Source organism: Prunus dulcis, chromosome 6 (assembly GCF_902201215.1).
Source record: "Prunus dulcis chromosome 6, ALMONDv2, whole genome shotgun sequence".
In the NCBI taxonomy this organism is placed as follows: domain Eukaryota; kingdom Viridiplantae; phylum Streptophyta; class Magnoliopsida; order Rosales; family Rosaceae; genus Prunus; species Prunus dulcis.
In genome coordinates this window covers 1584217-1597918 of record NC_047655.1, presented here as the reverse complement: position 1 = coordinate 1597918, position 13702 = coordinate 1584217, and the positions used below count along the sequence as shown (strand labels likewise).

At 37.0% G+C, this 13702-nt stretch overlaps 2 protein-coding genes across 2 annotated transcripts; both read right to left on the bottom strand.

The window, feature by feature from the left end:
* Positions 1-919: 919 nt before the first annotated feature.
* On the bottom strand, positions 920-2968 carry LOC117632689. The gene is made up of 4 exons (XM_034366238.1): positions 2418-2968; positions 1514-2091; positions 1296-1367; positions 920-1193 (listed from the first exon to the last, which is right to left on the bottom strand). Exons 1-3 carry the CDS (start codon positions 2784-2786, stop codon positions 1361-1363), a joined length of 954 nt encoding a protein of 317 aa, XP_034222129.1. The 5' UTR covers positions 2787-2968; the 3' UTR covers positions 920-1193; positions 1296-1360.
* Positions 2815-5252, bottom strand: LOC117633223 (probable disease resistance protein At4g27220). Its single transcript, XM_034366945.1, has 2 exons — positions 3369-5252; positions 2815-2865 (listed from the first exon to the last, which is right to left on the bottom strand). Exons 1-2 carry the CDS (start codon positions 5250-5252, stop codon positions 2815-2817), a joined length of 1935 nt encoding a protein of 644 aa, XP_034222836.1.
* Positions 5253-13702: the final 8450 nt, after the last annotated feature.

Genomic DNA, 13702 nt, shown 5'->3' with positions numbered 1-13702 from the left:
TTTGCATGACGGATCATGCGCGACGAAATTGTACTTAGCGCAACAAACTTATTTCGTCGAGCAAAGTGTTTTTTGTAGTAGTGAGTGGCACGCTCACACACAAAAGAAAGTTGACTTGTTGACCAGTCAATGGTTTTCAAAGCAATGAGGAACTTTACCGTACCATCACAGGATCAAATCTAAAATGGGTGAACACAAATGTAATAAATGAATGAAAAGATGCTATTAGCTTGTTAGATTACAGGTTTGAAAGCCAAGCCGACAAGGATGAACTTGGTAGAGCATGCAAAGTCGCTTGGTGGTGCATTCAAGATGATGAGAAGGATAGGCCAACCATGAGGCAGGTTGTTCAAGTTCTCGAGGGAGTTTCACCTGTTGGTATATCCCCAATGCCGTGGTTCCTCCAGCGCCTTACAGAACTTCCAATAGAAGCAATTAATTATGAGGAGACCACTTCCGGTTCAGATTCGTTTTCATGCACTGATGTCCCAAGTGCATTTTCAACCTCAAATTAGAAGCTGTTCAAAGGAAATGTAACAAGGATGCAGCTTTTGCAAGCTAAAATCAGCAACTTCCATTTCTATGTTTCAATTAAGATCACATTTCTGTTGCATTTTTTGCTACCTACACAAGATTTTTATCGAAAACATAAGTTTTAGCAACACTTAATAGACTTGAACTGAACCCCATAAGCATCCTGCTTTCTTATTTAACATCAGCAAAGCATATTCTTCCGCTGAACAAATTCAGTTGATTTAAAATCATTTTGTTCGTCAGTATTGCCTCTCATACCAGGGCAATGGGTTTTGCAACTTTGCATAAATAACATCAAAGGCTTCAATAACCAAAGCACTTGCAAATTTACACGGAGAGCATTAGCCTCACCGATATTACATGGAAAAATTATCTAAAGAAGAAAAACAATACTTAGAAAGTGATTTGTTGCCAGGTGAGAAAAATTGTTCCTTCCTCTGTCTGCATTAGCCATCTTGTTGAAGGATTGAGGTGTTAACTTTATCAGCAACCTAGAATGAATGTGCGGTAGAGATAGCAACATAAACATTAATTGTCATTATCCAACATGGGTCAAGTCCGGTGGAAAAGGGCATTGACTTGCAAACCAGTGATCTCAAGTTCGAACTCCCATGCCACCTTGACAGTGTGTGTGAGAAAATCACCATCCACCTTCCTAACTTTAGCAAAAAACAAGAAAAAATTTCATTACATAAAATATTTATAATAAAAAATAGTCACCACTTTTTAAAGAGGAAGAAATCTTCCCTACACTGGTGTACCTGTTCTCTTTGTTGGTAACCACCACTCTCATTCTCTCTCACTGGTATCTTAATCTCCTCTCTGGTTAATACCTTTAAGGACAAAATAGCCATATAAAATAAGTAATAAATGCAAATTGGGCCTCGTTTCAGTAAGTGTTCCAGCATTTTTAGCATGGATCATTTCTATATAGACCCCAAAATATTTTTAGTGAGAGTTGGTGTTGACTACAACATACCTTTGCTTCCAGACAGATGCATTCTCTGCAGGAACTGTGCGTAGAACCCCGAGATCAATTTTTATTTTCAGTTTTGGATTGCATTCAATGTAAACCAATTCCGCCACTGCCAGGGATGGGCACTTTAAAGTATAAGCTTCAGTGCACACACGCTTGAAGTTTGGTAGATTACGAAGCATGATGGAATTCACTAAAGGAAGTTCCATTTCCTCTGCATGTTCTGCTTCTGTCTCTGCAACAATTTCTTCCATCATCCAACAGTCTATAACTTTTATCTGCTCTAGGCTGATAAGAAGTTTAACTATGGAAGGTGAAAACAAATATTTCATTTGCGCACAACCATGTACTTCTAGCCATCTCAAGTTCCGAAAGCCGTCGATTTGTTGTGAACCCATTTCCCATATGTCAATTAACATTGGCATAGCTTTCAATACCAATCGTTTGATCTTGGTAAATTTGTGTGCATAATTGCTTTCTTTAGGTTGGAATATCACTTGCAGTGACTCGCAGTCTTCCATTTCAAGACATTCTAGATTATCACTGTCATCCGACTCATTAATAGTTGTCGACGGTGTAACCTGAAAATTAAAATGGCCCACTAATCAACAAAAAATCAAAATAATAGGAACTAAGTAAGAGAAAAAGAATGTGTGGCTTCATGAATAAGCATTTCATCATCTAAAGTTCAAACATTTTATTCGGGAAACATTTTAGGCAATTCATCATCTAAAGTACCAATAGAAACTCTATTTGTGGATGCACATGCCCATGCCCATTGACCTTTTTTCAGAACTCACCAGATCTTTGAGCATATTTACACCCGCAAAGTCGCGCAGATGTACATATACATATTGATATGGAAAGTATATATTACCAACAATAGGTTAGTCATTTAAATGCTTACCTCTTTTTTGGAAGTGTGTTCACTGGACCAGAATGGTGGGGAAACTGATGGTTGTGGACTATTCTTTTTTTGTGAAGTGTGTTCACTAGGACCTGCATCCAACTTTTGGATTTGTGGAATATTCTTTCTTTGTTTTTGTTTTCGTGGAATCAATGAACCCAATGTCTCCAATTTGGGACATCTTCTCAGGTGCATTACTCTTGTGGATGGCCATACAAAAGTATTATCAGCATCGTCGCTAAAAGTCTTGGGACCATCACTGAGGCTCACAAGGCTTGACAGGTCTTGTAGTCTAAGACTCATTTTGGGAAACAAGATCCTTGTGGACCCTATCTCTTCTTTATACTGAAGTGCGACTATGGTTTTCATAGTCCTGCAATAAGAGATTTTTAATTCTTCAAGACCCACAAGTTGCCTGGCCACTGAGTAGGAGAACAGGTATTGCAAGCTGTGACAACTTAGGACTGTTAAAAACCTTAAATTTTCAAAGCACCGGATTCGACATGGAACGTTCTTCCACAAGTGTGCAAGCAGAGTTACATTTGCAAGGGACACTTTTCGTAGTTGAGTGAAGGAGACCGGAATTTCTTCAGTGTTCCCCTGAACCATCTGGCCCTCTAGATCAAATAAGCACTTCTATTTTTGATGACATCACTTCTAGTTCTTCTAGATTTTTTAACCAGGAAATGCAATTTGGTGGAAGTAGTATTTTTGATTTCTTAGAAGAGGACCCGCCAGCTTCATTTCCTTGATTTGACGACCAAGTCTCTGCCATCTTTGCCAAATGGGAGGAGTTGATCAGCATATTATTATTCGTAAGTCAACCAAATATTTAATAATGGATTAACTCTCAGAGGAAAAAACAAATTTGACACACATTTAATTATCAAAAAGAAAATAAACAATTACTCAATTATATATATATATATATATATATAGACACACACATACCTCAGGTTTTGAGCTACATGGCTGGTTGGCTATGTAGAAACTAACCAGGTTTGATACACCGGACAGATTGAGCTCCGTTAAATTAGGAAAAGCAACCTTGGAAGATGCATCAATCTCATCTTCCATCCCCTCATTTGAGACAATTTCTTGCATTTTGTCGCATAGATAAACAACTAAGGACTGGAGTTGTACCAAGTTTCTTGCTATAGACACTGGAAAGGCATATCTTAACTCAGAACAACAACTGATCTGAAGGGATATTAGGTTGCCAAAAGATTGATTTTGAAGCTGCCCATGACATATTGCTAGTAAATCCGATATCCCGTTTAGCTCAAGTGACTTCAACTGAAGGAAGGCAGTCTCACCCGTTCGATCACTTATAAGAGACTCTGTGCCGTGCTTACTATTTTGAATCGATAAAGCTTCCAAGCCTTCAAAACTTACTTGGTCATTGAGGACACAGTTCAGATTTTTAGTTTCTCTGAAGTACAAGGCTCTAGAGTACTTCAACAGAAATCTAATATCTCCATTTTGCATGAACTCCTTTGCATCACCAGCAAGCTTAACAGTATTTTTAAATCCGTAATCCAGGGGTTGTGGCATAGGAAAAGTATTAGGCTTGCATATAGATATATGAAATCTTGTTGTTTCCTTTTCCAAGAGCACTTCATCTTCCGGCAACAACTTGAAATCCGGTATATCTATGGCTAAAACTGTCAAATTTTTAGAGGGTAGAGACAACACCTCAGCTAGGCTTGCCATCCGGATCTCACCTTCTTTGCTTTGATCGACTTCCTCTGCAGGCTCCCATTTATTAAAGCTGCGTGTCATGTACAGCTCTTCTAGTTTACTTAATCTGGATAGGATACCATGAGGAATTTCCTTTAGATAAGAACAATCTGTCGTATCTAACAACCTTAATTGTTGAAGATCTGCAACTTCTCTCGGTAACACTTTGATGTTGGAACGCGCAAAACTGAGGATCTCGAGATTCTCCAATTTCCCAACACTAGATATGTCTCCCAGTGTACAATCATCTAGAGACAAGGTCCGAAGGTGTCTTAGCAGCACTCTAATTGATGTTAAACATGTATGTATGAAAGATAAAACCTGGAGCTTCATCCCTTTCAACATGCTTTCCAGGGCAGATTCTGAAACTTCGCTATTTTTTAGTTGTAGAAGTTTAAGTTCTTGATACCCCAAACCTGTCACAATGGGGTCGTCAATATGAACATCATTCAGTGAAACTGTTGTGTACTGTTTGCATGGAGGATTTATTTGCCAACTTCTATATCCAGCTTGATCTTGTACCATAAAAACATCCATATCTTGGGAAGCAATTGATATGGCAACGCCATGAACTACGCCATGCATTTTGGTACAGCCTTCCTTGCTGCTATCTAGCAGCAAAAACCTCCTTTTTAGTTTGACAACTAAAAAATGTACTCGCATTCTTGCTGCCTCCACTGAATCAAACCTGTCAGAAATTATTCCTTGGCCCCACGCATATCTAACCAAATAATCAATTGGAATATCGTAACCTTGTGGAAATAAACAACATAGTAAAAAGCATGACTTGAGTTCATCGTTCTCCAATCGTTCATAACAGAGTTTTATACTAGAATAATAAGCTTGGGGAGGAATTTCATGCGCTTTTAGTTGCTGAAGGGCATTAGCCCATTCATACTTACTCTTATTATTTTGTAGCGCTTTCCCAATAGTTACGACACTATACGGTAAACCTCCACATTCATTTGTGAGCGCTTTTGCAATATCACATAAATCAGGATCAGCATCCAAGGGTTCACCTATTGTCTCCTGGAATAGCTCCCATGCTTCTTCTGCAGTTAACATCGGGAGGGTAAAGTTCTTTTGACTCCCCATCTCATAGCACACATCCCAACCATTGTTATTTTTTCATTCTTCAAAGCCTCCAAGACATGATTCATGACTGTTATTCTGGATTTAGGGCCTCTAACGCCTGCTGTTAATGTTGGCAGTATCGTCTGTGGAGCTGCTGGATGGGCTACATTTTGGATCTGTGGAGCTGCTGGATGGGCTACATTTTGGAATTTTCCTTCTTCAAGGAGATGAACAACATGTTGTTTAATCTTCTGCGCTTGCCTACTCAAACTCAGCCAATACAAGCATCGTCTTCTCCCGTTGACTTCATCTTCAAAACGCGAGACTTTGCCGATCATCACGTCCACCGTGCGTAGCCAAATCAAAACATCATAGTTGATCACTTCCCCTTCCCTTTCGGCTTCATTGACCAACCTTTGCAACGCATCTCTCTTCGCAATTAATTTTGTAAGCTCATCTTTAAGATCTTCTATGTTACGATCACAGTAGGTCAAACAACCACTCTGTGTCCCCATCAGCGCCACTAACTATACCTTCCCAACTTCGGATATAGATGAATTGACAATATCTTTTTTGTTTTAGAATTGTCACCCACTTCCTTTATTATTATTTTTTTGGGGTCAGATTTTTCTTTCTTTTTGTTGGGGAAAGGAAAAACTCAAAGGCAATTGGAATAAATGCTCCTCTCTATGTATTTGTACAGTAATTTGAAGGCTTCTCCCGATATAAAAATCCACGGAGCTGTCAAACAAAAATAAATAATAAAAATAAAAATTGAAAGATTGTTACCAAGGAAAAAAACCAGGTGCTATAATGAAATTTGGCTGATGTCTAAGGGTTGCATATTGTTGTCCAAACAATCCCAAATAACTCACTTAGGTACACAATTAAAACAAATGTAGAAATAATTATTCGTCCTTCCTACAAATCACAATATTTGTAGGAAGAGAGGCTAAGGGTCGACCTAGCCTGCTGGATAAAGTACAAATAACCAGAGACTTAAAAATATCGAGCTACATGATCTTCACCTTGAATTCATATTATTGACTGGTCTCAAAGTCTAATAGGGCTATTTGAGGATTGTTGGCAAACGCGACATGATGGGTGAGAGGGTTTGATATTACCTAGACCTAGGGTATAATATTAAAATTAATAAATTTGATTTTTCTACTTCAAACTAATTTTTTTCTTACCAGCATGTTGCGCAGCCCATCCCCTTATATTTCTATAAATAAAAGTCAATTTTTTCTAAGTAAAACTAATTACTAAGGTCCAACGAAACAAGATACCAAATCAGTCTTAATCAAGGGCGGAACTAAGCCTTAATGACTACGGTGGGATGTAGCCTAAGGAGAGTTTTGGGGATTAAAAAAATCAAACCTATATATTTGACTTGTTTTAAACATAGCCCAATACAAATACACATTAAAATAGGTACACTTTCAATTATGTTATCCAACATATTTTCCATTTTATAATATGTGCTTTTTGATTTTAATTATTAATATGTATTTGTTTTATGTTAAACCTTACTGGAAATTAGCATTTAGTCATGCACTCGAGGTCCTAAGTCCGATTCCCCCCCTCAACAAATATAGCTTGTATAAAAAGAAAAAAAGCGTATTGAAAATTAATCAATGAAATTATGAACTACCGTAATTGATATGATTCAATATATATTTTTATTTCTAGAAAGACTATAGAAACTTGAAGTAAAAACAAAAAAATATCATTAGATTGTAAGGTAATAACTTTAGCTAGCCCACCCGTTGAGGAGAGAGAAAGACATAGTTTTTGAATTTTTATTGAAGTTTTACTTACCCAAATTGCAACAGGGAAGGAGCCAGGATTCAAACTTTCAGGGGCCCAAAAAATTAATATGTACCAAACATCTAGAGCAAGAAGAGAAAAAATATAGATTGCACAAGAAAAATTAACATGTATTAAACTTATATTTTGAAATACGTTAAGCTCTGTAGCCATTTTAATTATTGTTATATCAACTTTTGTTTACCCTATTTGGTCAGTTATGATAAAAATTAAGATTTGCCAACTAAATCTATCCAAGTATAGCTATTTATTTTTTTTTTTTATACTAAAGAAATCAGTATTTACTAAAACCCAATAGAGAACGATATAAAAATCAGCAAAGAATAGCCAATATAACCACACATTATTACTCAACATGAATTTATTACAGGGGCCATTTGTTGAGGCCCAAAAAATTCCAGACTGGGTCTAAATATATTTCTAACCCAGTACGACACCTAACTTTGGAAGAAACCCAACTTGGGTACACAAGAGTTCGTCATATGCACTTGCACACGTGCCACGCCAAGTAAATAAACAACACACCACACTACAAGCTTAAGTGGGCCCAATCCACGCGAATGCCTGGAGCTTGCTGAGCAGGTTTTGAAAGGATGGTTATGAGTTTTCATGAGGCCCATTGATGAGTCGAGAAATGGAAGTTTTGGGTTGCTTGGGAGCCCGAAACTCAAGCCCATTTCTTGAGCTCAAATATGTGGGTAAGCATAAAGGAGAGAAAATAGTCTAATACTTTAGGAAAAATAGCCTAATAATTTAGGGAAAATAGCCTAATACTCTAGGAAATTAGCCAATTCCCTTAATGGGTTAACCCATCACCTTAGAAAGGCCCAAGCAACCAAGAAAAATATGTAATAGTCTCCAGCACATGGCTGGAGACAAAACAACGACAAAAGCCAAAGGTTACCTATGTATGCATGCTGCTGGGAATCTCTAGCACATGGCCAAAGACAAACACCAACACAAGCCATCTAAAAAACCAAAGGATACTTGAGCAAAACACCCTTTAGACCAGTGCCATTACCCACTCTTTTCTCCTACCAGCTCTTGCCATGAAATAAGGGAGGAAAGAAGGTGAGTTAGTAGCCAAAAATAGGAGTTTAACACTGAAGCAGCTGCAGGAAGGCCTTAGAGCTCCCAAAAATCTTGTCTGTGTGTGTTTGGACAGAGGAAGATTTCACAAAAGAGGTTGAATCAAAGGAAGAGAAGAGAAATGGAGGAGAAGATTTAGCAAAATTGGAGAGAACCAACTAGGGTTCCTTGGGAAGGAGTAGCTTCCAGCGGCTATAAAAGGAGGCACCTCCTACCCATTAAACACAACCACACCCTTCACCACTAGCTACAAGCCACATCCAGAGAGCAAGCTTCATATCTTATCTCTGAAACCTCTGCAATTTCGAGCCCTATTCCTCCATCTCCTCCCATTTTCTCTTATGGCAAGCCATTCCAGAGTCTGACTAAGCTTTTGTTAGGCTGTCGAAAACTACTCAACACACTCATTGTTATCCCCCCCATCTCTCTCTCTCTTCAACGCATAATCCTTTTATAATCTCTTCCTTCTTGCCTTAAAACCTCTGTTTCTCATAAAAAATCGCAGCTCTCTCTCTCTCTCTCTCTCTCTCTCTCTCTCTCTCTCTCTCTCTCTCTCTCTCTTTCTCTCTCATGTTAACTCATGAATGTTCAGCTTCCGTGCCACAAGCTTCTCATGCCAAGCCAAGAATTTACCTGTAAGTGATTGTTGGTTTCATTTGTGAAGAAGACCAAGGTGTTTCCTAAGGCTCAGCTACCCTTTTGAAACCCTCTTGGGGTCTGATCCTTGAACTTAGACTCAAGGGGAAATTTCATACATTTGGCTCTTTACAGCAACCCAGGCCCATTAGTAGCTGCCGGAACGAAAAAGCCCCTACACCATTAACTTCAAACATGCAAAATCCTTTTAATATTTTACAATACATTGCCTTGATAGGTGAAAACTTAGAAAACATTGGAGGGGCCACAGCCCCTCTGGCCTAAAGGTGGCTCTGCTCCTGAACAGCGAGATGGTGACATAGAGACAAAGAATGGGGAGGTGTTGTGGGAAGAGGGTAGGTGCTATGGGGAAGATGGTGGCTACGGGGAAGAGGATGAGAGTGCTAAGGTTTTTTTTTTTTTTTTTTTCTTTAATGTGTTTATTTATTTATTTAAATTGTTATTTTGTTTTATTCTTTGGTTATTTTATTTGTTTTCTTAATTTATTGCTTATGCGGAGTCCACGTCAGTTAAAAATAGGTCCCACAAATGCCACATTAGTACTTAATGATTTTATTAAGAGTGCTGCTAAACAAACCCTAAAATTAACTTAGTACACCCTATTACCAAACTATTTATTAAATTACTAATTTACCCTAACATGAAATAACCAAAAAGAATATATTGAATTGTGAAATAAATATAATTTTAATAAGTACACCCTACTCACCATATTTAACTCTAATCAAACATAGAGAAGTTTTCATATTACTTGGTGCCCACGAACAATGCCGCGAGTACTGACGAAGGCGCAAGGAGGTGTCGTTGAATGGTGTATAGCAGATAGGAAGGGATAGATAGCAATGATTCTAATCCAGCTAACTTACTTGCCACAGTATCAATCTTCGATGAGTGACTAGAAGAATTTTCCCTTTGCAGAGTAAAAAGCGATCTTCATAAACATATGATAAGGCAAACTTCCCACGTACTTTAAACAAATCAACCTGGAGGAAAAATGAACCTGATTCTGTTAGCTGCAATATAGCCTTCATGACAAAAGAAAAAGAATTAATTTTAGTCACTGAATACAAGTAGATTATAACCAAACAAGACATCAAGCTAGTTATCAACCAACAAATAATCACACAAGTAGGTTTACTTTATTTAAGGTTGAAGAAGATGAGAAGGTAAGGAATATTAAATAAATTGCAGACATTGAGATTTCTACCGGCTTCTCTAATAACATCACCAAAGTCTTCTATGCCCTTGCTTTCCTGTCAAAGTAAAAAATTTAAATAAATTGTAGACATTGAGATTCATGAGTGTAGAAATTGCAACAAGTAAGAGCTGGAAAAGTATAACACTCATAAAAAGAAGGATTGGTATTAGGGTGTTGTGTAATAGAGTGTATTAGGGTGTATCAAGGGTATTTTTGGTAGTTAAATAGGGTGTACTTAGTTAATTTTACATTTTGATTAAAATATTAGGGTGTAATCAGATCATAAGGTGTACTAAGTTAATTTTAGGGTTCGTTTAGCAGCACTCTTTTGTTAATAGTTCGGCTAACGGTGGGGTGAAATGTAAATTCTCAATGAGTTTGAGTATATAACTGTAAATGTCCTTAAAAATGAATATGAACTTGAAAATGACCCCTTATTGTAGACATAATACCTACCTATCTATTCACTGATCATGTATCACATATGTAGGTAATTTATCTATTTTGCATGTATCACCATATATTTCCAACGGACAATGACCTAACCAATACTTTTTAGGCAAAAGATTAATTTTTATCAGGTATATTATTATCATTGTTTGTTTAGCTATATTATTATTATTTATGTGTATTATTATTTATGTATATTAGGTGTTTACTTTTGTTTGAAACGTTATTTATTGAATAGGTTTCCAAATTTAAAGGAATTAAATTTAAATGATAAAAATAAGGGATTTGACAAGTAGTTAAGGTAGATGGCATAGTCTATGAATACGTTATAATACTAGGACAACTATAACTTGTAAAATTTGGGCTTTTCATATAAATGTTAAAAAATTGGTAGGTTTATGTCTTTTTTTTTTTTTTTTGGTTGAGAAATTCTATGATTGCATTCATAATTCAGCCAAAAAAGCCACTAGCCACAAAAGGCCAATACAAACTAGCCACAAAAGGGCCATTACAGTAACGGAGCGGTCTAATATCAAAATTAAGAAAATCAGGTATGTCTCCACTAACGATCAGGCAAGATCGAAGAAACTCTGGCATAGGCATCCCAACTAAGATTGCAAACTTAGAATAATAAAAAAGAGATAAAGCTTGAAAAAACCAAGCCATAACAATACAAATAAAACTCTCACCAAGGAGAGATGAAAAGCTCTCACAAAGGAGAGATGAAAAACTCTCACAAAAGGAGAGGTTGAAACTACACAGAGAACCCAAAGAGTCTCTGCAACTTATTCCAAACATAAAGAAATTGCAAAAAAGATGGTGGTGGAGATCCGACGCCGAAATACAGGTGAAGATCCGACGTTGAGCCGCAGCCGCCTTTAATGATTGGATGAAAATCATAACAAAACTAAGACAAATAGGGACAACCCTTTGTCTCTGAAAATGTGGGAAGAGGTGAAAGGAGGAAGAGAGGAAGAGGTGAAATGGTAGGTTTATGTCTAGAGATAAGAGTTTATTTATTTATTTAATACAAGGATAGTCTAAACTAGAGGGGTGAGAGTTACACACAATTAATGTCATCGGGTTCGAGCCTGAAATCTGTAATCTACAAGTCAAGGTCCCTTTTCACTGACCTAGACCCCCCATTGGCTAAATTAGAGTTTCAAGAGACTATCTCTTGACATATAACTAATACTGAAGTGTGAGAGAGTTTCAACGTCGACGTACCTCTAATACCAATATGAATTAGGGTGTAAGAGAACCTGAGAGAAATTCGGCAGAATGGGATGTCATGAGATCAAAGTGCTGCAGGTGCTCCACAAATTGAGTAAGAGAAAAATATAATTGTTTGAAGGAATAATCACAAGAAGGATAATACTGATCGATTCACAGAAATTAAAGACTAACATTTGATCATACTAGCTTAGAACAATTTATAATATGAGTTGTGTAAGCTATAAAAAGGAAAGAAGTGGAAAGAAATACAAGCAGCATCACTTCAAGAGAAGGTTATTCCTTGGAAACCGAACTCAGAATACTAGAAGCATATCCAAGCTTAGATGTTTCCTTTTTCAATCACTAAAGAGATAAAATATGAACCCAAGCAAGGTATAAGATTCATGTGATGGGAAAACAAAAAGAATACATAGATACGTCAAGACTTTAAATATGCACCGACCCAATTTGTTTATTTGAACTACACAACAATGCAAGATTTGAATAAGAAGGAAATGAAGGAAGCAAATGGATTTGAAATGATTCCTTGCATATACTAATTTCAAATCCATTTTAAATGGACTATATCTATGTATTTCAAATACATAAAATTTAATGTTTATTAGCGTTTGTGCCTATTTTGAAAATGGACCAAACCAAAAAGAGAACTGTTGATATCCAGGCCCAATATCTTTCATTTTCCTTGTCTTTGAAAAAGATAAAAGGAACCTTTTTGATAATGGGCCGACAATGAACAAAAATTAATAAAAGCCCATAATGTCAGGAAGACGCTGGGCCACACTAAAGTTAAAAAGATTGGTAACAGTTGCACATAGACTCACGTGAGGGTCTAAAGAAGGATTGTCACCATTAATGGCGACTTGACTTTCTTCTCGCTCAATAGGAAAGCAAGTTGGATAAAAGCCACCATAAAAGGAGGGTGTCGAATTGCCAACTAGCAGATTTTCGGATATAGAGAACTCAAGTAAGAGAAACATCTCCAAAAACTAGCAGTTTTGTCATAGACATTCCATCCTTCCACCTATGAACCGATCCTGTGTTCATCTTTTTGTTGCTTTGCCATCTCCATAGTATGATTTCTTTCGAATGATCATTCGAATTAATATATCCCATATAACTAGATAGAGAAATCTCCTGTTTTTCCTTACATTGTAATCCATATTTTGAATTAGTTAAATGGATAAATTCAGAACTCTCGTTCTTCTTTGTTATCAAGTTAAAATCAGATAAAGAGACCTCGGAGTTTATCTTAATTGTTTCATTAAATATAAGCTATTTAATTGTTTTTACATATTTTAAATATCTATATAGATTAATTTAATTTCCTGCCTTCGTGTTATTTAAACTTATCATTCAGACCTAGAGTAGAGGTCTAGGCCCGAATAGGGCCCTATTAGTTCGAAAGTAAAATGTTAATTCAGGCCCGAATTATGTCATTGGACCCGAATTGACTAAGAATCTTGACTTGATCTAAGGGCTGATTGAATTTAAATTAGGTTTCTAAACCCAAATAGGTATCATTAACCATGATTCTAGTTCCCTCCTTGTTTGATTAGGTATTGCTTGTATCTATCACACCAACACGCATAAATGCAAGAATATTGAAGTCTTTTTGATTGAGGCATAGAGAACTCGTCCAGGCCAGTACCTCCCTTGGAGCATAATGGCTTGAGCAGAAGTCTAGAATAAGTGCAAACACAACAAATCAACATCCTACACCACTTATACCAGGTCTATTTGGCTAGTCTTATACCCAATAGTGGCATGCCTATGCAACTCTAGATCAAGATAGAAGGAACAAGCCGATAAGGTCCAACTCGAGCTCCCATGTTCCTGTCAACCTGATCCAAATTTTAATTTTGTTTAGAAGTTGAAAGAATCCTTTTCGTGAGCCAGAAATCCAATCGGGGCATTGGTGTTGATCCAACGACCTCCTCACTTTGCAGAGCAATCATATCCAAGTTATCAAACCATCAAAAGGAGTGTTCGCGGGAAAAGGGACCAACAATTA